A 27,389-nucleotide genomic window follows, 5' to 3' on the forward strand; every position below is an offset into this window, starting at 1 on the left:
AACGATACCGAAGGTTTCCATTTTTGTTTTACGCCAGCTCAGTCTCTAGTACAACAAAAACACCAAACAACTCACATCACTGCTGTCTATCTCCTATAGATCCCACTCGCAGCGTGTATGATTATCTGTGTAGGAAGTTATTGTGTTTACTGCGGTTGTCTCGGCGTGATGTCACATGGAAGCAGCTTTAACAGAGCCTCGGTTTGAAACAGACATCGGAGGCATTGATTGGGATTGCAAAGAAAATGTGCACTTTGGCTCTAATTTATTTTATTTCTGTTGTGTTGAGAATTTTTTTAATATTTCTTTGGAAAAATGAGCTACATTTGTGTGATACATAAACAACATATAGGTCCTCTGGATTAGACCTTTAAATACTGGAGGCAACAAAACATCAACCTTAAAACCGTTTTCATAATGCATTGCTAAAGATATTCCGCAAGCAATCATTCAGTTTTATACCAAGGAAAACAGACAGGGATATCATTGTGGATTAAAAAACATATAAATGAAACAAAGTTAGAAGCGACCTTTCAAATTTATAGTTCATAGTTGGTTTTGTTTGGTTCACAATGTATTTTTTTGTTGTTGACATTTTCATTGTAAGTTTGTAAAAATACAAATAAAATTGTTCTTAAAAATGTTCTGATGGGAATGTAAATACTGTCATCTGAATATTTTAATGAGCCATGTAACTTCAATGGATGGCACTGATCGATCGTTATTTTTCTCCGTCTGTGCTTTCATTCTTGATGCGGGTGTGTCAAGGTGGAATTTTAACCGATGCGATCCATCCATTTTCCAACCCGCTTATCCTCGTGAGTGTCGCGGGAGAGCTGGAGCCTATCCCAGCTATCATCGGGCATGAGACGAGGTACACCCTGAACTTGTTGCCAGCCAATCGCAGGGCATGACCAAAGCTATTAAGATGTAATCTGCTGCAGACCAGGAGTGCATGTGTGAGAGCTTGGGTGTTTTTGACTCAGTGCTAATGGCCCGTAGAATGTTTATGTGGGTGATGTGAATGGTTTGAGTTCCTTCAAATTGAATGTTAGCTTTTCAGGATCAACTTTGAGTTTGCCTTGTCCAAAAAAGTTGGAGATTTAAATTTCACTGTCATAATTGGGTTAGGTGAAGGGAAACGAGCCCTCCCTCTCCCAGAGTATGGAATATAATTCCCCCTCCGGGATTGGGGGGTGCGCATGGTCCATCCCCCTGCGCCACCAACCTTCCTCATCGCTCCCTTGTTGTTGGCAGTATGGTTGTGCACGCCGGCCATAACGGACCACTGTCCACTCGCCACTCATTATTTCATTTGGAAAAAGTCCAGAAATTAGTTGTACAGGAAAGAAATTTTTACTTTTGAATTCCAGATGAAAATATACAGTCAGTTTGTTGTTTTCAAAAACAAATAAGTAAAACTACAAACTAAATCAAAAAATCAAAGAGGTGACGTCAGTGTCATAATTGGGTTAGGTTAGGTTAGCTAAGGTTTGAGGTGTGATTCTGAGTGTGACTGTTGTCTGTCTATGTGCTGCGCGATTGGCTGGCAACCAGTTCTAGGTGTACCCTGGCACCTGCCCGATGACAGTTGGCATTGGGTCAGCACTAACGCAATCCTCGTGAGGATAAGCGGCTTACAAAATGGATGAATGGATGCAATAACTGTAAGATGGCAGGTGGTAAAGGGCAGTCCTCAGTACGCAAAATGGCATATTGGGGACATCAAGCCACGTGCCTTAATTTGGCAGGTCAAGTCTCATAGTGGTCATAACTTGATGATGCACTTGAAGGGCTGGTGTGTTAACTAGCTATTTGGTATTTCCACATGAGTAGTAGTACCAGAGGTAGTAGCAGAGTGTTGTGAGTCAGTGAGGAGGAGACTTCGAAGGGTTCCTCAATTTCATGGACATGCCTTCCAATGATGAAGCAGAGTCTGGGGTCTCTGATGCAGGTTTCCCTATCTCTGGGGTTGAGGTCATGGACATAGTTAAAAACCTCCTCAGTGACAAGGCCCCAGGGTCTGGATGTTGTTGGGCTGTCCTGGTTGACACAGCTACTTTTATCATGGACCCATGCATATAAAAACTTTGTTACTGGGAAGCTTTTGTCTTCTTCTTTGGCTATCCTGGCAGAAGACACACGTCTCGTGTGCGGCAGATACCGAGATAAGACCCGGAGGTCTGTATTGCACATTCCTTTGTAATAAATCCATTTGCTGTTAACTATTTCTAATCATTGGTCATATGTTCCTCGATTCGTGAACACGCGTAGGGTCCAAACTCACAAATCCCAACAATTTGGTGAACCCGACCGTAAGTCGAGGGAGGTAGACGAGAGTTGGCCATCGACAGATGAGATAAAGAGAGACATATGAGAAACACAGGAGTGTTATACGGACAAGTCTTAGGGTGGTCATCTGTACTTCTGACTTCTCCAGGTTGCGACCAAATCCAAAGGTAAGCAGAACCCTGTTTACTATCGAATTCTGCATATTGGACTGCCTAAATTTGAGAAGTCATTGGTATCAGATTGTTCATGCCTCATATGAGTTATTGAGATAAAGAGAATAAGAGATAAATAGAAGTTAAAAACTCGCAAATCCCTACAATTCCTACCGTCACCTACGGTTACGAGCTGTGGGTCATGACCAAAAGAACAAGTTTCCAGATACAAGCAGTCAAAATGAATTTCTCTCCCTTAAAGATAGGGTGAGAAGCAGGGTCATCCGGGAGGGATTTTGAGAAGAGGTCCTGCTCCACTACATTGAGAGAATCCAGGGGGAGAGTGCAACATCAACGTGATCAAGGGTGTTTTGGTTGTGGTTCTCTCGATCACTGGATTAAAGACTGTCTTACAGCTCCGCCACCTCAAGCTCCAGTGCAAGGGGTGGTGGCTGGTCCAACAACTGAGAGGGCCAAGGCAGAGGCAGAAATGACAGCTTTGGCAGCCCACCCTGCCAGCAGAATGGACAGCAGCAGGTTGGACAGTACTACAAGGGGTGCCCAGGAAGCCAGGGGTCCGGCGATGCAGGTGCCATGATCCCCATCTTTGTTGCGGGGTGAATGTGAACACTCTCATTGACACAGGGGCAACACACTCCTCACTCAACATCTCGCTCCTGGACACTTTATAGTCACAACACACTGTGCAATTGATGGGCTTCTCAGGGACTCAACAGGCCTTGCAATGGACTCAACCCTACCGACAGTCTTGGCTGGACATACCTTCCACCATTCGTTTATAATGCCGGCAGCTGAGACCGTCTGCCACTCTGGAAAATGGCTTATGACACCTGTGAGTGAACTAACTCCAACTGTGGATATTTACTGACTTGGACTTGAACCAGAAACACCGCTCAAACCTGGTCTCATACATCAATTTCTGTTGTGGAAGCCCTGGTTAAACACTCTTAGGGCTTACCTGCCTCCACTAGATCCATACCATTGCACACTATATTACGACCTCAACCACGATCTCGTACACATGGAAAACTTTGCATACATACAAGGTGATGTTTGGGACATTACATCCACACATAGATACACAGCAAGAGAGGGTGTAGCAGGATCCTGCTCTCTTACACCACATCAAATGACATGGTTCAAAATGCAAGAAGAGTCAGTACCCCACATTTCACTCGCTCTGTTTCCAGGACACGAGGCCCGGCAGCTGGAACCTATGGCGAAATGACTGCCTCAAAAACTGACTGGGAGGACACACCAATCCCTAACGTACAGATCTCCAAATCTGCTTACTGCATCATTGTTCCTGACGCACCTCTTCTGTCAACTCCACATGTGTTCTAGATCTTGTGAAAAATTATGTGCCGACTAAAAATTAATGCAAAATTTGGGATACTGCACACCCGGTAACACCAGCCCAAAAGAAGAAACCCGTGTTTAATCGTGCTGTGGCACGCCAAAACTTCACCTGTATTTGCCTTAAAGATAATGGTACCCCAATTGACAGTATCTATGATGATCAATGTGCAGAGACCCAGGAAACACCTTTCTTCCAACCTGTCAGCCATACTGATGTGTGGTGGTGGTGCGGAGGGGACAGTATCTTCAACCGCCTCCTGTGCAACAGTACGGGCAGATGTGCACGAGTAACTTTACTTTTGCCTATTTCCGTTGTTCCTGTCACCCTAGATGATCTGGCGGTTGCTCCTGAACACTTCAATGAAGCTCTTGGCCTATTACACTGTTCACGTAGGTCCAAACCGACCTGACTCGGTGCTGACGACCCCACCTAAATTGACACTTTTGGCGTCCCCCCATGATGTCTCAGATGAGTATAAACTGACTGATCAGGTAGTTGCCGGTTTTGAAAATTTATCTGTAATTTCCACTCTTTTCCCCATTACGCCTAACGAAAATGTCGACCGTATCAATTACATACATTATAATGTGCAACATTTGGGCAATTTCACCCTTGAAAGACTTGAAGCTGTATATGAGCAACTTAAGGCTACAAATATTATGACTTTCCAAAATCGAATCGCATTCGATGCACTGTTGGCCGAGAAAGGAGGTGTTTGCTGTATAACACACAACCTGGCAGACGCCTCCCCAAGGCTGTAGATGGACTTAAAACCCTTACTAAGAAAATGAAGACTGTGGTGTTGACACGTCTATGTGGGATAACTGGATGAATGTGTTTGGTAAATGGAAGGGTGTCATTTCATTAATCTTCATCTCTCTGGCTGTCTTCACCTCTATTTTCACCCTGTGTGGATGCTGTTGCATTCCTTGTATTTGTTTTCTTTTCACCAGTCTGATTGAGAAGATGACTGGTGCCCCAGCTGATGGCCGCGGTAATTATGTCCTCATTAGACCCCTGCCCCGACACACTCCTCAAGATGATTTTATTGTTGCTATTGCTCCCCCTGAAAATGATACTAAACTTCCACCGCTTCCTGATTGTCTTGATGTTGACATGCCCCATGATTGCATTGCCCTTTTCTTCTACTGATACTTTTTCCATGGTATTACTATTTTAGAAATGTTTTGCTGTTTTTGAGTTGTCTTGTACTGTCCTGCAGGTTTAAAGCTTATGGGTGTTCTGAATCATGAGGATATGCACTTGCTAAAAGGTATGCTTGGACGATTAGAGAGGGTTTTATGTTTTCTATATTTCTTGAAGGGTTACTTTGGGGATTTTCGTGATTGTTTTTTTTTTTATCTATTTTACAGATCAAGAGAGGGAATGAAGACTATTTTACTTTTATTGCACGTTCATTATTTGCTTAAATATGACCTTATACATTTAATCAACGGATAAAGTGTTGCCCATTTGCTAATCAGACAAGGATGTGTTGTGGTGCCGGTGGTTGTCCTTGATCTTTGTATGCAGAAAACCGGCTGGCGCCATCCTCCTCTCCCAGGGGTTGCCGTGGAAACGAACAATATTAGATAAGGAGCGGAAAGTTACCAAGTGGGGGGGGCAGGCACTTTTACCATGGACTTTTACCATGGACCCATACATACAAAAACCTTGTGTTACTGGGCAGCTTTTGTCTCCTTCTTTGGCTCTCCTGCAAGAAGACACACGTCTCGTGTGCGGCAGATACCAAGATAAGATTCGGACGTCTGTATTGCCCATTCCTTTGTAATAAATCCATTTGCTGTTAACTTTTTCTAATCATTGGTCATATCTTCCTCGATTCGTGACCCTCCTAACCCTCCAAACTCGCATATCCCTACAGTTCCTACCGTCCCCTACGGTTACGAGCTGGGGGTCATGACCAAAAGAACAAGTTTCCAGATACAAGCAGTCAAAATGAATTTCTCTCCCTTAAAAGATAGGGTGAAAAGCAAGGTCATCCGGGAGGGACTTTGAGAAGAGGTGCTGCTCCACTACATTGAGAGAAGCCAGATGTGATGGGTCTGGCACCTGGTGGGGTGTTCCAGGCATGTCCCACCGGGAAGAGATCCCAGGAACTCCCAGGAGACGCCGGAAAGAATACAGTAATCCCTCTCTACTTCGCCCTTCACCTTTTGTGGATTCAGTGCATGACATTTTTTTCAGCCCCCCCCACAAAAAAAAGCCAAATTGTGTTACAGTATGTACTATTTTTATGTGATGCGCATTAATACAAATCTGCATTGATACAAGGCATATTCCCAGCTCAGCATGTGGAATAATGAAGCAAAAATATCTATATATTGATTGGTTCCCGGGACAACATCGACCAATGAGAATATGAGTGGCTTTATAGGTCACTTGCACAACTTCAGAGCATGTGCATTGTGGGTAAGAATTTTTTGTGTGTCGGTCATGTTAGGAGGTTGTAAACAGTTCTTAAAGTTTGTCTACATACCAGCAGCGCATTCATTGTATCTGCACTTTCTATGGCGTTTTCCAAGTATTTCGAGGATCTGTCGGCTGATCTGAAACCCTACTACAGGCAGAAAATCAGCTTATGTGAGGATCTGGACCCATATAGTCTATCGAAGGCTGATTTTGCGACTGAAAAATGTTGGCCGAAAGTGGAATACCTCTACATTGTGAGCTACTTGGTACTTGCAACCAACAGCCTTACTAAACAATAGATAAAGGCCTACAAGTTCTTGGAGGCTTACAATTACTTTTTAAGTGGGTGGATTCAGAGTGTCCTCTCTGCAAAACATTGTCTGAAGAAAAGGTTTTAAATGTTGCCCGAGTAAGTAATTTGTAATCACCCGGGACAGAGTGCGTAACTCACTGTTTTCGTTGTTGTTTCTGCTTAGCCATTACGGCCTTTTCTGGTCCGACAAATCGGACCGATTAGGGAAAAAGATCTATGACAAATAAATATGGCTCGGACAGTTTTGGTCAGACTATTTACGCATAGTAACCTGGACAGTGCATTTCACCAAAGGTCCATTGTTCTCAGTTCTACAAAACGTGATTATTATGTGGGTAGGTGCTACATGCATACTCGTGTTGTTTTTAATATTCTTACGGTATATTTCCTTCTTAAAAATAATTTGACATTTACAGACAGCAAACGCACAACACACATTCATACGTTTGTATCCTAAACTGTAGATGAAAAGCCTGTCACTGGCGGCCGATTTTGATCGGCGGCCGAGTTGGATGTACATGTACATGTAGACTTATCAAACACCGTTAGTCTTGTAATATAAAACACAGCAAACAACACATAGATAAAAATAGCGGTAGGAGGATATGGTCAAAGTGCAATACTAGGCTTAAACTTACCACTTATGAAGTGATCGCTGCACACACAACTTGAAACTGTGGGACAAGTGAGATCTGCACGCGAGATATTACTGAGCCACTTCGCTTGCCGTTTGCTCGACATTTCTTCTGTTTGGGGTCCTTGGTGCGTAATTATTTTCGGAAATCGGAAAAACCGTCTGTTCCCTTCTTTGCTGAACTTGTTATAGCAGCCAATAACACAACACGTGTGCACCATCGTCTCAGAAGTCAAAAAGCGTCTTATGTAATCTAATGTAACCAGTCAAATGAAACCTCCCAATACGGCGGCCAGAAAAAATTCAAAATTGATGTGACGTCACCTATACCATGAGCTGATTGGTCATGCATCATTAAAGCCTCACACAGCAACTTCCCACCCATTTCCTTGTTGTGCACATTGTCTCGTCCACACTGTTTACTGGCTTGCATTTGTACTGTATCTTAGAGTTTTGTTTGTGGTTACTTTTCTCGAACCGATAACATTTTTTGATTATGTATTGTGATAAAACCCCAGCGAAAGCTTCCTCTGTAGCGCCCAAGAGGTGGTGACTACCTGTGCACGTTTATTCTTTTTGGGATCCACTGGGAGGAATCAACCACTTTGTGGAGCAAATGTTACCCGCACTGTAGGACCTACTGTGATGTCCTCAAGGGCTCCAGACTGGGCACTTTTCTCCTTGTTGGACCCTTTTGTGAGTCTCCCCATCAAGGACGTGAGTTTTTGATCGGCAAAGGCTTGTTTGAAAAATTAAAAAAAAAAAAAAAACAGCCTCACAAATGGGCCTCTGTATGGTGCTGCTTGTCTTTGTGTGGAGAATTTCCTAGGCGTGCACACGTTTTTAACATGGATTTTAAAAAAAGGCCTTTTTTGGAAGAGGATGGCTATGCGTAGTTCTTCTAGGACACTTTTTACAATCATCATGTTGCAATGCTGCAGGTGAATGAACTTAAAGCCTCTATGAGCCTCTGTTTCAGCATGTGTGTGTGTGTGCATATATGTGTGAGACTGTGTGCGTTTCCCGACCACAGTCAGGCGACTGTTGCAGGAAAGATTAACAAAAGATTTGTCATGATCCTGGCGCTCCAGTCTGTGCTGTGCAGGTGCCTGTGCGGTCGCGCTAATTGGGAGGCACACACCTGCGCCTCATGCGGGCTGATTATCCCCTGTATATGTAGGACCCCAATGACGACTGGTCCCCTGCCAGATCGTTGAGGTTCATGCCCTGTTCCAGCACTCCCGTATCCCTGATCCTCAACCCTTCGCATGTTCTCTGACAAACCCTGTAAGCCTGACTCCCTTGATACTCCTCCCTGCTTTGATTGTTCTCCCATGTACCGACTCCTGCCTGCCCTCTACGCCCAACGTCCTGATTACCGCTTCTGCACCTGACTGCCTGCCCGATCCCCGACCTTGGATGAATAAGCGTTTATCCCGAATTACCTCTGCGTCTCCTGTGTCCTCCTGCATTTGGGTCATACCTCCGTTCCGATGGGTCATGACAGAATGATCTGGCCAAAACAGGACCCAGCAGGAAAGACCCGGCGTCACTGCGACCGACGCAAGGTAGACCGACTGCCGGAGGACCAAGCCTGTCCGATCCGGGTAGGTTCCATGATGTCCTCCGCTTCCGTGTCATACGCTCCACCGGTGAGCTACGAATACGTCCCGACCACGACCCGTCCAGCACTGCAAATTCTTTTGGACTCTTGATTTTTCGGACTATGAGGAGGACCTTGACTGCCTGACTATGACTCAGATTATTTCGACTATAAATCTCTTCGCCCGATCTTCAATCCCTGTCAGATCGCTTTACCTCCTCGCATTTCCAGCACCCGAGTGTCTTCGCCCGGTGGGTCCAATTCCACCAATCCGTTTGTGGGAACCCGCTTGGCCATCTACTCGGGACCTCCGCGTGGCAGCCAGAGGAGACGCCCAGGCCGGGTGCTCCCTTGTGCCTCCCGCTGCGTGTCAACAAAGACGGCGTCCTCGTCCACCCACTCCTCGCCAGCAACGGGTAAACCGGCAGACTCGCAGCTGGTGGCGGAGCTTCCAGCCCAGAGAGAGGAGCGGCCTCCAAATCACGAGGTGTTCTGCCACGAAATGCGGGAAGAGAAAGAGCGGCAGAACTGGCGGCTCTCACGGCCCAGGTCCGGCAAGGATTAGAGAACCAGCCGAGCAACGCTGACGGACTCATTACTTTTGCTCACGTGGCAGTGGCAACTGATCCGCTACCAAGCCAAGCGCACGTTGTAGTGGGAACGGATCCGCCTCCTCGCCATTCCCATCTCACTGTGGGAATGGATCCGCCTCTTCGCCATTCCCAAGTCGCAGTTTTGGCTGTTCCGAGCAGAGCTAACATGGCACTGGAGACCGATCTGCCGCTGCCTCACGTTGCTGTCCAGGAGGTAGCGACATCTCCGCAGCCGCTTCTCGTCCGTTTCCAGGAGTACCGGTGGCGCACAATCCGCGGCCGCTCCACGCTCCTGCTTTGATGGTGACTGGAACGCCCATACGTTCCCGTCCAGAATGAGGTGGCAATGGTTGTGCCGCCACCTTCTCACGTTCGCGTCCAGGAGGAGGTGGTGATGCCGCTGCCGCCGCCTTCTCACATTGCTGTCCAGGAGGAGGTGGTGATGCCGCTGCTGCCGCCTTCTCACGTTGCTGTCCAGGAGGAGGTGGTGATGCCGTTGCCGCCGCCTTCTCACGTTGCTGTCCAGGAGGAGGTGGCGATGGCGCCGCCGCCTTCTCATGCTCCCGTCCAGGAGGAGGTGGTGATGCCGCCACCTTCTCACGTTCCTGTCCAGGAGGAGGTGGTGATGCCTCTGCTGCCGTCTTCTCACGTTGCTGTCCAGGAGGAGGTGGTGATGCCGTTGCCGCCGCCTTCTCACGTTGCTGTCCAGGAGGAGGTGGCGATGGCGCCGCCGCCTTCTCACGCTCCCGTCCAGGAGGAGGTGGTGATGCCGCCACCTTCTCACGTTCCTGTCCAGGAGGAGGTGGTGATGCCTCTGCTGCCGTCTTCTCACGTTGCTGTCCAGGAGGAGGTGGCGATGGCGCCGCCGCCTTCTCACGTTCCTGTCCAGGAGGACTGACGGCGACCGGTCCGTGTCCCACGACCCTGTCTCGACGGCAACAGCAGCTGGGGAGTTATGTTGAGCCACCCTGGAGCTGGAGAGACTTCGGGATGGCTGTAATGGTGATAGTAGCGGTCATGGCTCTGGTCATTCTCTCCATCATCCTCTTCGCTCCTGATGGCTCCCAGCCGCTTCATGACCTGGCCTCGTTGGTGACCAATCCACGGCTGCCTCCTGACCAAGCCTCGGTGGTGACCAATCCCTGGTCGTCTCGTAACTCGTCCGGAGCAGTTGCCTGGCTTGGTCTGGTTCGTGCTTCGCCGTTTGCTTCTTCACCGAGGTCGTCCACCCGAATCACCCTGTGGCGATTCTGGTGATCAGCATCCGGGTTGTCCTCCTGACCTGTCCACCCAGATGCCTCGCGTTTGGTGGCCTGGATGGCCACCGGACTGGGGTTAGGGGTGGGGGGGGGGTTTCAGGTGAGAGTTGGACTCCGCCAAGGCTGCCCTTTGTCACCAGTTTTATGCATAACATTTATGGACAGAATATCTAGACACAGCCAAGGCATAGAGTGTGTCTGGTTTGGTGGCCTCAGCATCGCATCTTTGCTCTCTGCATATGATGTGATTCTTTTGGCTTCATCAAGACGTGATCTCCAACTCTCACTGGAGCGGTTAACAGCTGAGTGTGAAGCGGCAGGGATAAGAATAAGCACCTCCAAACCTGAGACCATGGTCCTGAGTCGGAAAAGGGTGGCGTGCCTTCTCCGAGTCGGGAATATGATCCTGCCCTCAGTGGAGGAGGGCAAGTATCTTGTGGTCTTGTTCACAAGTGAGGGAAGAATGGAGCGGGAGTGCAACAGGTGGATCAGTGCAGCGTCTCCAGTGATGCGGATTTTGTATCAGTCTGCTGTGGTAAAGAAGGAGCTTAGTCAAAAGGCAAAGCTCTCAATTTACCAGTCAATCTAGGTTCCTGCCCTCACCTATGGGGACGAGCTGTGGGTCGTGACCGAAAGGACACGATCCCGGAGACAAGCGGCTGAAATGAGTTTCTTCTGCAGGGTGTTCGGGCTCCCCCTTAGAGATAGTGTGAGAAGCTCGGTCATTCGGGAGGGGATCAGTGTCAAGCCGCTAATCCTCCGCATTGAGAGGAGCCAAATGAGGTGGCTGGGGCATCTGATTCGGATGCCTACCGGACGCCGTCCTGGTGAGGTGTTTTGGGCGTGTCCTACTGGAAAGAGTCCCTGGGAATGACCCAGGACACGCTGGAGAGACTTTGTCTCTTGGTTGGTTTGGGAACGCCTCAGGTTCCTTCGGTAGGAGCTGGAAGAAGTGGCTGGGGAGAGGCAAGTTTGGATATCCCTGCTGAAGCTACTTCCTCTGCGACTCGATCCATAAAAAATGGTAGAAAATGGATGATGGATGGATGGATGGATGGTATTCGTAACCTGGAAGCAAGGTATAGCTTTTGCTATACACATCATTTATATTTCAGATGAACAGCTTATTGGGTAACAAGAAATGCATGTATTGTGTGAGGATGTATATATGCAAATTTTGTGCCAGGTCCAATTACACATGACAGTCAAACAAACCGTCCCACACAACATTGGTTGTATCAAATCCAATATGAATTAATTACATATTTTAACCCAGTGGTCCCCAACCACCTGTCCGCGAACCGGTACCAGGGCAAAAAGCACTTGTTTCCAGGCCACAGTGAGAAAAATCTGACATTTATATAATTTTTGTTGTATTGTAATTCACATGTCAGTGTCAACCTTGGGGTGCCCTGGTGCTGATAGTGCGCGTGGATGAGGTGGTGTTCCCACGCCTCAGCTGGTGTGTCCTGCCTGTCAGGAAATTGTAGATCCACTGGGAGATGGTAGGCGAGATGCTGAGGTGGAGAGGTTTGGAGTAGAGGAGTTCAGGGATGATTGTGTTAAACGCAGAGCTGAAGTCCACGAACAGGATCCTCATATAGGTACCCTTGCCGTCAAGTTTTTCAAGGATGAAGTGCAGGCCCACGTTGACGGCATTATCCGCAGACCTGTTAGCTCGATGGGTAAACTGCAGTGGGTCCAGCTCGGGAAATGTGATGCTCTTGAGGTGGTCCACCAAAAGTCTTTTAAAGGACTTCATGACCACAGATGTCACGGCAATGGGCCTATAGTCATTAACGCTGAGACCTGAGACTGCAGTGTTTTTGGGGACATGTGTAATGGTGGAACATTTGAAGCAGGTTGGTACTTTACACAGTTGTAGAGACCTGTTGAATGATCTTTGTGAAGACAGGAGCAAGTTGGTCTGCACAGACTTTAAGGCAGGATTCTGACAGAAAGTCTGGCCCGACGCTATGTTGATATTTTGTTGTTTGAAGATCGGTCTAACGCCGCCTTCATGGATGTTAAATGGTGTAGTGGAAGGAGGTGCGGGTTGTGGTGCCACATGGTGGATGCGGGGTGTAGAAGTGCCTATTTTGAATCTGCAGTAAAAGCTATTTAGGTCGTTGGCTAGCCCACTTGTTTTCTACCGAAGGGAGGGGGGTAATGTCGCTTGTTATTAGTGAGTGATTGTAATCCATGCCAAACTGATTTCAACTCAGTTTTTCCAGTTTAACAACATAGTCCCTTTTTGCGATGTTAATTTCTTTAGTCAGCTGGTTTCTAGTTCGACAGGACAGAACAAAAAAATCCTCTTCTATTAGATGTCAGAAAGTGTATATATAGTAATTAATTGATCCATTTTTGGTGACATTTACTTTTTTTGGTGACAGTGGGATTTTTCAATTGTAAAATATGTGCCTTGGCTTTATAAAGGTTGGAAATCACTGGTCTAGAGCAGTGGTACCCAACCACTTGATCAATTGTTCCAGGGCTGCCAAAGAAATTATTAATTACTTCCATTATATTCATTATCTGAGTCTTAAAAATCTTTTATTCTGAAAAATAACCGGATTCTCTTGGTTACATCTCAGTCACCTGAACACCAAATTTACCCCCACAAGCTTGCAAAATGAGTCTTAGAGCAAATGAGCAAAATCACACACACAAAGTTTCTTTTGGAAGGGGAAAAGGCCCAGTGAAGAGACAGAAGAATAACCTCCAACTTCCAAGAAAAAGAACGCTATTAACCACATCAACGCAGACACCCTTAACTCTCCTCTTTTTGGGGAGCTTTGTGAGGAGATGGACGCAGATAGCGGACCACACAGCACTGAAAGCACTGAAAACCCTGTTGCCATTTTTGACATACTATCTGTGTGAAGCGGGGATATTCTGGAGTGAGAGCAACCACAACAAAACAACGTAATAGACTGGACATAAGCAAAACACTTCGAGTGTCATTGTTTCCCATTACTCCCAGATAGGACCATGTCATTCCAGAGGAACAATTTCAGGCTCCCATTGATTTAGCATTATGGCGAGTTCAGATTTTCATGCATTTTATTTAATTTCGTGGCGTATCATTATCTTATTTTGAAGGCTTGTTTAAACGTTACTCTAGCGACCAGTCAGAGAGCGTTAAGGGTGTAGTCGCCAACAGAGGGAGGTGAGGCAGAGGCTAGAGGAGATGGTTCAAATTGACAAATTTATTTCAGCTGTTGAAAAATAACATTCACGCAGTGTTTAATAACAATAAAAAAAAAAGTTTAACTGTTGTGTAGGTATATTTAGATAAAAGAGAAAGAAATGTGGAATTGCTTGTTCTTGTTTACTTTTTCGTGTATTTTTTTTGGTCTATTTTATTTATTTCATTATTATATTATTCCAATTTTATTATTCATTGTCATGTTCATTGTATTCGATAAAAACTACATGAAGGCCATCCCAGTCCGCGGTAAAAATTGTCAAGCATTGACCAATCCGCAGTGATAAAAAGGTTGGGGACCACTGGTCTAGATTATTTGCCCTCGTTGGACATTTCACGTGCTGCTTATATTTCGGGAGTTCATGATTAAGTTTAGCTGTGTTAAAATCTCCTAGGATAATGAGCGGGGAATCTGGGGGATTTTTCTCAATCTCGTTTACCTGCTCGGTGAGCGTTAGCAGTTCTGCGTTCATGCTAGCTTGAAGCAGAATGTAAACATCGACTAGACTAGATGTGGCGAATAAAACAGCTTACAGTTCAAAAACAGCAACTTTAAAAGCGGGCTGCAGTGTGTGTTGAGCTGTGTAATGTCCATGCCCCACTTCTCAGCGACGCGGTTCGCACTATTAAGGTGGAAGGTGGGGAGCATAATGGCAGCGGCAAGGATACGTCCACAAAGCCAAGTCTCTGTGAAGCACAGGGCAGCAGAATGTCCCACTCACTGTGATTTGACGGGCATGTACGCGCCATCGCACTCGCAAATCTGTACAGTTGAGCATGAAAAATCACGAGCGTAAAATTTGTTACAAGTAGAAATACATAGGTATTGAAAGATGTTGCTTATTTTGTGTAGTCTTGACCAATGTTCCCTCTAAGCTGCGCCACTGCCCAATTGTGCACTTGTCGAACACTCACTGGACAAAAAAACAGATTCAGTGCAGTGAACCTCAGCCTGACGTCTTTTTTTTTTTTTAACATGGAAGCACATGGTCTTCAAGCTGCTGCACAGCCTACTTCTACTTCCTAGTTTAACTGACACCACTTCCTAGTTTACCTGACACCGCCCCCCTCCGCTCTTAAAGGGGTACAGTCATAATTACAAACAGAACACACACTCGCAACTTTATATCTGCAGGCATGACTGGTTGACCACACCCGAAACATCATATCTGCGGGCATGACTGACCACACCCGTACATTTTTCAAATGTGTGTGACTGATGTCCAAAGTCCTTGCAGGTCTTGATCAGGTTCACAGAACTGTTAGGCCAGCACTCTTCAGCTGCGTCACCGTGCTACTCTTCATACACTTCTAATTAGATTTGCCATTGCAGCGGGGGGTGGGTTGGGCGGAGTGGTGGGCTGTGGGGAGGGGGGAGGGGGAGGTTTTGTCCGCCATGCCAAATATTACTTGTCCTCGAAGATCCTATACACTGCTGAAACTAGTATGAATCACACAGAGTTTTGGTTAAAAAAAAAAAAAAAAAAGCCGCGCTCAGCTATAGTGTGTTCCAGACAACACTGAAGCTTGCACCCAGCCTCCTGTACAAAAGAATTGTTGACACAACGTTTCATTATGGTGGCCTAGAAGTGCAAAACAATATAACATTGGGAAACACTTTTACATTACAAAAGCCAAAACATGTTTATATTCGAGAATATAAATTAACAGAATCACTTTTACATTTAAAAAAACTTAATCTATTTATGGTTAGAAAATTTTGATCTAGTACAATATATTGTTTATACAGCATCAAAAACCTATACAGGCTAATTTGTTCTGGGTGTCCATTCTCAATGTGCAGGGGTTTCATCACCAGCTCTCTTTTTAATGTAATGGTTCGGTCGAGTCAGGTTAGACCACCTTACAGCATTCGAAAGGCTTTAGGGTTCATGGCATTTACTGTAAATTATCGGCACCACACTAAAAATGTCACGTATCACATCACATATTTCTTTTACTATCCAGAAGCAGGAGAGCATGTGATCCAGGAATAGAGCAGCCAGTCAAAATTCATGCCCAATGTCCTGGTGCCAGCAATATTGGAGCTGCACTTGTCCTTCCAGGAAAATGTAGTGTATTCCTAATAATATTGGGCGTACCGGGTTGTCTCAGTTGTAATTTGTTTCGTCTTTTGTAAAAGTGTTTCAACTTTTATTTGTTTTCTGAAATATAAGTATTCTGGCTTTTGTCAATGTTTTCTGAAATGTTAAAGTGTTTTGAATTTTGTTCACTTGTTTTCTGAAACATAAAAGTGTCAGACAATTTGTTTTATTTTTTTTTTTTGCACTTCCAGGCAACAGTAATTCATACTCAAGGTTGACAGAACTCGAGGACATCTCACCAAATACCCTGTTGCTTGGCAGAGCCACACAAAGTGGAGATTCCGGAAAATCTAACTACACAAGGTACACCTTCAAAAGATTTAGAGTAATACAGTGCCAAATTAACCGTGTTAAACTTGAGCCGAGTCCTGAACACTAACTTGCCAGTCCAAAACTGTTTGTTGTCAGCTAATGGCACATTGCAGCACACAATGTTACTGTTGGACATTGGCTGAATATATGACAAAGGCAATTCGAGCTTGGAATGGTCATTAGGTCCTGATTCCAGACTTGTTGTGAGAGATGTTCATGTCAAAGTGTCCCAAAGGCAGTGTGTTCCAGTCACATGCTCAAAGCCAACTACCATACTACATCAAAATGTCAGGCCTGTTCACCTCAACCAAAGGAAGCCATACATTCACTACCAAATCCAAGCTCTCCTGAAAACTGTGATCCTACCGCTATTCTGCAATACAATGGAATGATTGAATGGGGGGTGTTTTTGACAATTTTGTTGAAGCAGAAGATGTCATGTACTGCCCTGCAGAGTGCTTGTGCTCCCCCTCCCCTCGCTCTTTCAGCACTTGTTCTCAATCAGCCATCACAACTGCTGTTTAAGCCTGCTTCTTTCCTAAATTCGATCGATCGATGTATTATTGCCCATCAGGACCAAATAAGCTACACTCTTCCTTGTTTTGCCTCTGCCTGCTCGTGGGTTATGATTCTCTAAACTCTTGACAGAATACTAATAATAACCATCATGGACCCTAGAAATCCTGGAGGAATGAACAACTGCACTCAGCTTCCAGGAACTGATGTAATAATTCCAATCCCTCAGGCAGCAGATATATAAACTCCAACCATACAGTTATTGCGCTGAAGGTTCAAAGTGGCATCCATCACTAACCTCCTCCGTGGTAAAGCAGCTAAATGGTCCAGTGCATTTTGGAATAACTCCTACCTGGTACTCCATTCGTTCAACTCCTTTTGCGTTGAACTCCGCAAGGTGTTCAATCACCCTGTCCAGGGCAAAGAAGCCAACCGTTGTCTCCTCTTGTTCTCTCAGGGGACTAGGTCTGTCACTGAATATTCCATCGACTTCCATACACTTGCTGAAGAATGCAGGCGGGATGATGTGACCCTGAGAGGAATTTTCCCCAACGGCCTAAGCAACAAAATTAAAGATGAGCTCACTGTCCGGGATGAACCCTCCCCTCTCGAAGTTTTTACTGCCCCTGCTATCTGCATGGACAACAGACAATGAAACAGAGCCCGGGAGAAAAAATAAATTACTAATAAAAAACAATGGCACAAAGTAGAAAATAGTAGGTTCGCTGATCGAGAATTTAATCACTTAATTGCCAGAGGGGAAAAAAAAAATCAAATGCCTGCTAGTTTTGACTTGCATTGATCTGTGGCGCTTTTTCGATGGAAGGAGGTGGAAGAGCTGGTGGAGGGTCTAAAAAGGATCCTGCCTCCTATGGACCTTGTTTGCATTGCATGCAAGTCTTCAATAGTGGGTAGAGTGGTGCCGATAATCCGTTCAGCTGTTTTGATTGTCCGGTGCAGTCAGAATTTGTCCTTTTTTGTGGCGGCACCAAACCAGATTGTGATGGAGGTACACAGTACTGAATGGATGACCGATGTGTAGAACTGTCTCAGCAGCGCATGTGACAGGCCATGCTTCCACAGAAGCCGCAAGACGTAAATCCTTTGCTGGGATTTTTTGAGGATGGATTTGATGTTCGTCTCCCACTTCAGGTCCTTTGAGACTGTAATTCCCAAGAACTTGAAGGTCACGACAGTTGACACAATACAGTTGGACAGCGTCAGGGACAGCTGTGGTGAAGGATGCCTCCTGAAGTCCACAATCATCCCTACAGTCTTTAGAGTGTTAAATGGCAGGTTGTGTTGACCACACCAAAGCTCCAGTCTCACCACTTCCTGTCGATAGGCAGACGGGTCGCCATCATTGATGAGGCCGATGACTGTAGTGTCATCTATGGAGTTTGACAGTCGGATGCCACGAGGTGTAGTCGTTAGTGTAGAGCGAGAAGAGAAGAGAAGAGAAGACACGACACAACCTTGGGGTGCCTTGGTGCTGATATTGCGTGTGGATGAGGTGGTGTCCCCCAGCCTTACATGCTATGTCAAATATGATCTTTTCCTCTAGCATTATATCCATTCATTTATTTCCCAACCTGGTTATCCTCACAAGGGTCACGGGAGTGCTGGAGCCTATCCCAGCTGTCATTGGGCAGGAGGCCGGGTACACCCTGAACTGGGAGCCAGCCAATCAGAGGGCACATGGAGACAGACAACTGTTAGACACACAATCATACCAAGGGGCAATTTAGTGTCTCGAAATAATGCATGTCTTTGGGATGTGGGAGGAAACCGGAGTGACAAGAGAAAACGTACGTAGACACAGGGAGAACATCCAAATGCCAGACTGGCGGGACTGGGAATTGAACCCCGGTCCTCAGAACTGTGAAGCCAATATTCTCAAGATGTGCCACCCTAGCATTACAGTCTCTGCTCAAAACCACCCAATTACCACCTTAAGTGATTCTGGTTCCGATGACAGTTTCATTCATTATGGGTTAATACACAAATTCCAAATTCCCCTCCAGCCATTCCCATCTCCAAAAAAAATTACAGCCCTGGATGGCCGAGTCATCGCCTCTGTCACCCACTTAACATTGCCTATCACGTTCCTAATCTCCAGAAGTCACCGTGAAGCCATATTCCTCTCTGTTAGTCCTTCCCCTCAGATAGCCATTGTTCTTGGTATTCCCTGGCTCCAAATTCACAACCCCACAATGGACTGGAATCATTTATCTATTCCCACCGCCTGCTTTCTGTGGTTACACCTTCCAAAGATGCTCCACTGACCATCACCTCAGTAGACCTCTCTCTATTCCACAAAATTATCATAACCTTTCACCAGTATTCAGTAAGTAGTAAATTCTCTACCCCCACATCGCCCGTATGATTGTGCCATTGACATCTTGCCAGGGAGCACACTTCGCTGCAGCCAACTTTACAATCGCATCCATCCTGATAAAAAAGCAGTGGAAGATTACATCTGTGACTCCCTGGCAGTTGGCCTCATACGCCCTCTTATCACTGATCTGAGCTGGATTCTTTTTCATCAAGAAGAAAGACAAAACTCTTCACCCATGCATCAACTACAGAGGACTGAATGATATCAGGGTAAAAAATAAATCTATTTCATTCATCGATCCCTCATTTGAACCACTCTGTGATGCCCAGATAGTCACCAAATTGGACCTCTGGAATGCCTACCAGCTCATCTGTAACCGAGAGGGGGATGAGTGGAAAACGACCTTCAATAACCCACTTCGACACTTCCAGTATTTGGTCATGCCGTTTGGTTAAACGAACATCCTTGCAATTCTCCAAACATTAATCACTGACATTCTCTGTGATTTATTCAAACGGTTTGTGTTTGTGCACATTGATGTCATCCTCATCTTCTCCCTCTCCCCCAAAGAACCTCACATCCAAGTCCGCCAAGTCCACCAGGGCCTCCTTGAGAACCATTTTTATGTGAAACTGGAAAAATGCGAATTCCATCTGTCTCCGTTACTTTTTCTCAGGTACGTCATCGCAAAAGGTGAACTACAACCGGATCCCGCCAAGATCCAAGCCATCATCAATTGGCCTATCCCACAACACAGAAAGAACTGCAACACTTACTTGGTTTTGCCAATGTCTACTGTCATTTCATCCGCAAATATAGTAAAGCAAACCAGAGCAAATGTATTTGTATTGTGCATTTCATCCACGAGGTAACTGAATGTGCTATATATGATTAAAAGGATTTGATACAAATAGGATGTCGGAGATCTCCTGGGTTTGTATTCTGGAAGCATTTTTATATGTATTCACTACATAAGCCATTTAGTGATTTATAGGCCAGAAGCATCTGACTGGAAGACAATGCAATGACTTTGGAATTAGAGTTATATGCTCTGGTCAGAACCATAGCTGCAGCATTCTGAATGAGGTCCAGCTGTTTAAGGCTCTTTTTGCGGAGTCCAGTCAGAAGACCATTACAGTTGATAAGTCTACTTGAAATAAAAGCATGGATGAGGTTTTCCTGGTTCGTTTGACAGATACGAGCCTTAACTCTAGATATGTTCTTTGGATGGTCAAAGGCAGTTTTTGTGATTGATTTGATTTGACTCTTGAAAGTCAGGTCGGAATCAATCAGAACACCAAGGTTTCAGACTTGGTCTTTGGTTTTTAAAGACAGAGAGTCCAGGTGTTTACTCACAGGAATTCTCTTTTATTGATTGCCAAAAAAAAACAATTGTCTCAGTTTTGTTGTGGTTTAGTTGAAGAAAATGTTGGCTCATCCAGTTATCTGATTTGGAAAGTAGCACAATATCTCAATTGAACTGCAGTCATCGAGAGACACTGTTAGATATAACTGTCTGTCATCTTCATTGGCTAACTTCTTCTGTGTTAACTTTACAGGGACAGGTGTTAAGGTGGGAAGTCTCAAGAAACCATGGTGTCATGATAACCATCTGCCCCACTGCTCCCACCGGGCAATGTGTAGTGGTGGTGTGTTGGTCAAAAGTTGTATGACACACTGATAAATGCATCAGGAACGTATGCATTGGTATCACTGGTCTTACATGTGACTGTGTTTCCATCCACAGCAGAGGATGTACAATTGGTCACATCCATCTTTTGACCTCCCCTCAGTTTCTCCCTAAGGCAAAGGTTCTCTTAGAAAGATGGAGATCCAACATACATTGATGCAATAGACATCCCATGAGGCGTACCATATGAATATAAATTGGTTAACCGGAATGCTACAGGATGGGAATCCCTTTTGTCATGGATAACCCCAAATAAAAACATTGACAGAATCAACTACATACATTACAATTTACAGAAACTAGGTAACTATTTGGAAGCAGGCTTTATTGCCATCAGAGAACAACTAGCTGCAACCTCACGAATGGCGTCCCAGAGCCGCATAGAGCTCAACTTGCTCCTGACCGAGAAGGGTGGCGTCTGTTCAATGTTCGTGATGAGTGTTGTACGTTTATTCCAAATAACATAGCACCTGATGGGTCACTCACAACGGCCATTGGGGGCCTCCACACCCTGAACCACAAGATGAAGGAGCACTCTAGTGTGGACACATCAGCCTGGTCTGAGTGGTGGGGAAAAAAACATTTGGTAAATATAAAAACTTGGTGCTCTCTGTCTTGCTTTCTATAGCTGTATTTGCAGCTATTTTTACATTGTGTGGATGTTGTTGTATTCCCTGCATAAGGGCGTCATTTAGCCGACTTATAACCACTGCAATTTCCCCGACAAATTCAAAATTGGCAGAAATATATCCACTATCGGCACAGCAGGGTGATGACAGTTATATTGTTAACCACGATGATGACATTATGACATGACATTCCTGACCTGTTCTCTGATTCAGAAGATTACTAGTGATTAGTGCTATATTTTCCTTCGAGTGCAACCATGTTTGTTTTCATAAATATGATTCTGAAGAACAGGGGTGCCCAGACTTTTTTACCCCAAGATCTACTTCTCAAGTATCCAGCCTCTCACGCTCGATGGGGGGTGGGGGTGGGGGGATTTTGAGGGTTTTTTTTTTGTTTTTTTTTTTTAAATGACCAATGATGAAATAGAATGACCAAGTTACAAAGATCTACTCACTACAAAAATGCAAAACACATTTAAGTGTTTATGTGCCTTGCATAACCGCATGAGCCAATATTACACAACATAATTAAGCATTTTTTTATGAATATCTGAGTTCACGCTAATAATCACTAAACACCATACGAATGAAAATGCACACCTGGGCTGTGTCACTCACGTCGGTGGATTTGTCCAACTGCAGTGAGGAACACAATCTCCGATGTCCTTCCACACATCAGCCATGGCTTCACAGTGCCGCGTAACTGTACCCCTGTACAGCTGCACAGATTTTATTGAAGATAATATTTCCGCCTTATTTTTAAAAGATCGGAACAACGAGTCAGCTCTGCCTCTTTATGTGTGATGTGATGAACCCGGAAACGATGCTTCGATGACTGCTGTGCAGCCAATTGGGATTTTAGTTCGTTCACTTTTCTCATTCTCAGCTTGCTTTTCGGCCTAATGTTGGTGTTGTATTTTTCATCAAAAGTTCAAAAATGCCGTTCCAGATTTCACTACACTGGCAGATGAGGCAAACGCGCTTCAAAAATGACGTGAAAGAATCGTGAAAAAAAGTCCACCTCCCATTCCTTTTGAAAGTGATACGTTTTCTCTTCTTTACTCCAGCATCCATACTTATGTTTGTTAAGATTTCTTAAGCGAGAGCTTAAAATGGGGGGAGGGGGGAACGACTCGCTGACAGCGTGTTTTCCTGTACTGCCGTTGTTTGCACAAGTGCGGTGAGCTTAAGTTAAAAAAATATGGCTGATGTCTTTTCTTTTTTTTTCTCGGTCCGCTATCACGATCAACGCATTGAGCACCCCTGCTGTAGAATAAATCTGAAAGGGTGATCTATTAGATTATGTGAGGATTTGAGCAAATTGTCAATATAATTAGGAAACTTCTACTGCTTGCAGTGAAGAATGCTCTGCTCCGCTCCAATTAAGAAACTGTTTCTGCCTGCAATGAAGAATGCTTTGCTCTGCTCCAAATGAGAAACTGTTTCTGCCTGCAATGAAGAATGCTTTGGTCAGCTCCAAGTAGGAAACTGTCTCTGCCTGCGATGCAGAATGCTTTGCTCTGCTCTGGATAACGTGGCAGCAAATGTAGGATAAATGGGGGAAATATAAGAATAATTGTGAATATAATTACCATACATCTGCTTCCAATAAAGAAATACTTTGCTCTGCTCTAGATATCGTGGCAGCCGCTTAGCAGAAGATAGCATAAGAACATCTAATCATCAGAAGTGTTAGAACCAGGAGCACCTGTTGTCTGTTAAAGAAATGATTACCACACATGTACTCAGCAATCTCCCACAAAGAACTTGAGCCAATTCTTCCACCCACATGCTTCGTGGGAGCTGCCTCATGGGAGATTGAGCAAGTTGTCAAGGAGGCCCAAAACACCCAACCTGACCCCAAGACTGAGCCCACTGACTTCCTGTTTGTCCTGGATTTGGCACGTTTCAAAGTCCTGCAAAGGGCCTATAGCTCGAAGCTAACTTGTGACATCATCATCCATCCACCCCAATTCCTCCAGCAACACTTCTGGTGGCCCAGCCTCATTCAAGACACCCGAGAGTTTGTTCAAGCCTGCACTGTCTGTGCCCATGGCAAGCCCTCGCACCAGGCCTAAGCCGTTCTGCTCCACCCTTTGTCAATTCCAAGTCGCCCAATGTCTCACATCGCCGTATACTTTGTCCCCAGCTTCCTCCCTCTGAAGGTAACACTGTCATCCTCACAGTAGTTGATCACTTTTCTAAATGTGTCCACTACGTGTCCCTTGCGAAGTTCCCATCTGGCCTGCCAACCGCTAACCTCCTTGTGTCTCCTTTCATGGTTTGCTATGGTTACCAGCCCCCATTCTTTAGGTGACTGGAACAGGCAGCGGTGTTTCCCACTGTCAAGAATCATCTCCAGAGGGTACAACCTGTATGGAAAGACGTCCAAGCGGCGTTGAACCGGTCGAGCGGACGCAATAAAAGACCCAAAGACCGTCATCGTTCCCAGGCATCTGACTACAAAGTAGACCAGTCTGTCTGGTTCTCTTCTCATGACCTCCCACTCCAAACCGAATACTATATGCTCACCCTCCGGTTCATTGGCACAATCCTGACTACCAAGGTCAGTTGAAGCTTCCTCCATCCCAACCAACCTCTCCACAATAAGAAAGCATTGACTGCAATCCAGCTACATTGAGTCCTTCCTTGTTTCAACTGTGGAAAAATTAGACAGACACTAAAATATAATAGCTATAAAATATGGCGATCGCACAGACATAACACACTCTTGATTTAAATTCAACGCAGAAACCATATTAAGCCTAATTTTTCACCAACTATCAGTTCTCTAAAGTGAAGTTAACATACCTTAAATGTGAACCTCTTTCTCATTATTTTAATCCAAACAATATCCGTGAATTGGATCTCTCTCCATGATACTTGCTTAAAGAGGTGGCATCTGCACTCCGCCTCATAGTATAATTGTGAGTTGTCATGTTTACACTTACTACACAAAGAGTAATGTTTCTTACATAAGGCACACTGTCTTGAAAATTCTAATTTTCAAATTTAAATAGGCAAGACTTGCCAGGTTTTATGATTCATTTCTAAAGAGAGGCAGGTTCTCAATCCTATAATTGCGAACCTCAGTCTGACTCAAGTCAAGCATTGTGACCTCTACCTATGATAAAAAAAAATTCTTGGACTTGAGGATGAAGCTGTTGGTTACCTTCTGTGGACTGGACCTCTGAAGGAAGAATCAAACTTGTGTGGCTCACCTGAGGAAGTTAAAAAGGTAAAACATTTATAACTGTCATCCAAAATCATCCCAGGAGTAAGACAGCAGAAAGTCTCCTTGTAATACAATATGTAACTTCAGGGTTGACCACAATAAATGCTTCAAAGTCAGGTAAAAAAAGACAATAGTCCCCTCATAACTCTAGATGAGTTATAACATTGAAGACTTTGGGATACTAATATTTTTTCGACAACAGAGCCGTGCTCCTGGTTTTTCATGCCAAATAAGTGGTTTTCAATGAAATGGGGTACACCCTGGACTGGTTGGCAGTCATCCAGAGTTGACATTTAGATACACAATGGTGCACATTCAAGCCAATAGGTAGTTTAGAGTTTTTAATTCATATCCATATTTTCAGAATGGAGGATGAAACTGCTGTATGTCTGAAAAAAACCCTTGCAAGCACAGTTAGAATACATAAACTTCACACCCACGTTCCAACAGATTTGAACTTGGATCTCCTTCAAACCACAATATCGTTGTGCTCACAATATCGTTGTGCTCTCAGTATGAATAGTAAGTAAAGTTGTTTTATAGTATCCTGTAGTTTTTGGTTGTAACAAAGCTTCTTCGCTTCGAGGTAGCAGAGCTGAGTATATGGGTTATGGGCATTAAAATTGTCAAAGCTCTATTAATGCCAACCTTCTTATTTTGCTGTTGCATTAACACTTGTTTAGTGGATTGGATGATCAAACTTTGAATCAACTAGAAATATTGCCAATTAAAGAATTTATTAAGTTAACAATTAGTATCTTCAGTATTGTTTGGAACAAACATACACACCCATAAAAGCCTGGCACCTTCTCATGGTGGTGATACACTACTGTGAAAAGGCATCTCATTTTTAATCCAGCATTTGCCACAGGTCAGCCAAAATTGTTGTGCGTCATGTACAAGTTGATCCTACAAGTGTTGTGAATGGGGTCGAGCTCAAGACATATCATCAGATCCATTCTCTAATCGCAAGGACAGCGTTCAATCCCATATTGTGGAGATATGTGATAGCCAGTGGTTGGAAAACTTAACCTCAATATCGCTGTAATGATTCTGTATTATCTCCAGGAACAATAAGTATCGTTTTCGTTTTTACAATGAGGGAAATTACTCTACACATCATTACGATGGCTCCACCAAAAGATGTTACGCTATCAATTCAGCAAGCAGCATACAAATCTGTGTTTTCCCCACACTTGACACTAAAATCCAACTGCTGTAGGCTGGATCTGGACTCATTACTAAAGAGACTGCAATAGTCCTCCAAGTTCACCTTTCAAAGCAAGTGTTGCCAAAACCAGCAAACCTAAAAAAAAAAATGAAAAAAGTCAATGTCAAGGACAAAAAAAATGCTTTGCAATGGCAGAAGATTTGCCAATATTTTTCAAGGATACAGCCTACTGTATCTATACTGTTACTATTAGCAACCCACAATGTGCACTGGAGTGCACTGTGCGTGTTGCTGAGATGGTGAATGAGAGTGTAGGCTTCCATCCATGACCTGTACACCTTAAAAGGCCCAGCAGAATGCAGGTCAGATTACATTTTACCCTACAAACCCTGGTGACAACCTGTTTGACACTCTCCTCAGGCACCCTGGTGAAAACCTGTTTGACACTCTCCTCTCAGGCACAAGGTCATTGTTCATTTGATCTCAAGCCTCCCATCACATGAACATCTTAATTCTCTCAGCCATCAGACTCATGAAGAAGACGCTATCACAGATTAAAACTTCACAGCCACACCCGATGCGTATTCAGCACAATTTATGCTTTTTACACATTATATATTTTCCTTTTTCTTAGTCTGTTCATACTTGATTTTTTTGTCATTTTTAAGTGCTTCATGTTGCACCATCAGGCTGAGAAAAATTCTGAATTGTGAATGTACCTTTCATTAACAATGGCAATAAAACCAATTCTGATTCTGACACTCGTGTTCCTTACCTTGTCAATATTTATTGTAGAAGGGTTAAAAAAGCTTTCCAACATTATATTTATTGTCAAAAAGTATTGTTACAAAAAAGAAATGACTACACTATACTGCTATATTGCAAGTTCTCCCACTTAGAAATCACGGAGGGGTCTAAACTTTAATTGTAGGTGCATATAAACTATGAGAGAGTCCTGCACACACTCCAGGAGGGATTTTGGCCCACTCCTCCACACAGATCTTCTCAAGCAACATATTCTTGCCCATAGTCTTATATAATGGAAAACTGAATTTTTAATTCTGCTTTTTTATAGTGTTTATCAAAGTGTCCTGTACATGTTTCTCGTGTAGACACCTAAATAATGATTGATAGGTGTAATTTTGTGACCTGGTGATGAAGCACAGCTGCAAGTTAATCAAATATATTTTACTCTTCACTCATATTTTCCCCACAAATAAAAGAAAAACATTTGCAAGACAATTCCTTGTAGAGATACATCAGAGGTGTAAATTTGCTGGTGCCTTTCATACTGACCTTGCCGAGGCAGGATACTATCATCACTAAGGTGCATGTTTACCTATTTGATGAATGTTGTTCCATTAAGTTAATGAGATCGATGACAATGTCAGTGCAATAGCAACAAATGCTTTTAATACAAATGAGTGTGAACAGTGAGTCTTGTGTGTTGAACTTTTTGAACAACCCTGGTTGCAGCGGGATCCATGCCACCACTGTTATGATCATGAACGGGACTCACCCA

At 44.5% G+C, this 27,389-nt stretch overlaps 1 protein-coding gene and 1 long non-coding RNA gene across 9 annotated transcripts in view; one reads left to right on the top strand and one right to left on the bottom strand.

Moving 5' to 3' along the window:
• Positions 1-27,389, bottom strand: part of slc44a5a (solute carrier family 44 member 5a) — a 151,484-nt gene that overhangs the window by 83,735 nt on the left and 40,360 nt on the right. For all 5 annotated transcript variants that reach the window (XM_061838550.1, XM_061838548.1, XM_061838547.1 and 2 more), the window contains one exon: positions 24,634-24,682. In XM_061838550.1, the coding sequence (XP_061694534.1) occupies positions 24,634-24,682 (49 nt within the window). The remainder of the gene's footprint in view (positions 1-24,633; positions 24,683-27,389) is intronic.
• On the top strand, positions 5,816-26,540 carry LOC133510531 (uncharacterized). 4 transcript variants are annotated; one of them, XR_009797633.1, is made up of 4 exons: positions 5,816-5,972; positions 16,168-16,279; positions 20,702-23,626; positions 23,761-26,540. It is a non-coding gene; the product is annotated as an uncharacterized LOC133510531 (long non-coding RNA). The 4 variants fall into 4 exon arrangements; XR_009797634.1 differs by having other exon boundaries at positions 20,702-23,007; positions 23,097-26,540; XR_009797635.1 differs by having other exon boundaries at positions 20,702-21,418; positions 22,819-26,540.

This window comes from Syngnathoides biaculeatus, chromosome 13, assembly GCF_019802595.1.
Source record: "Syngnathoides biaculeatus isolate LvHL_M chromosome 13, ASM1980259v1, whole genome shotgun sequence".
Lineage (NCBI taxonomy): Eukaryota > Metazoa > Chordata > Actinopteri > Syngnathiformes > Syngnathidae > Syngnathoides > Syngnathoides biaculeatus.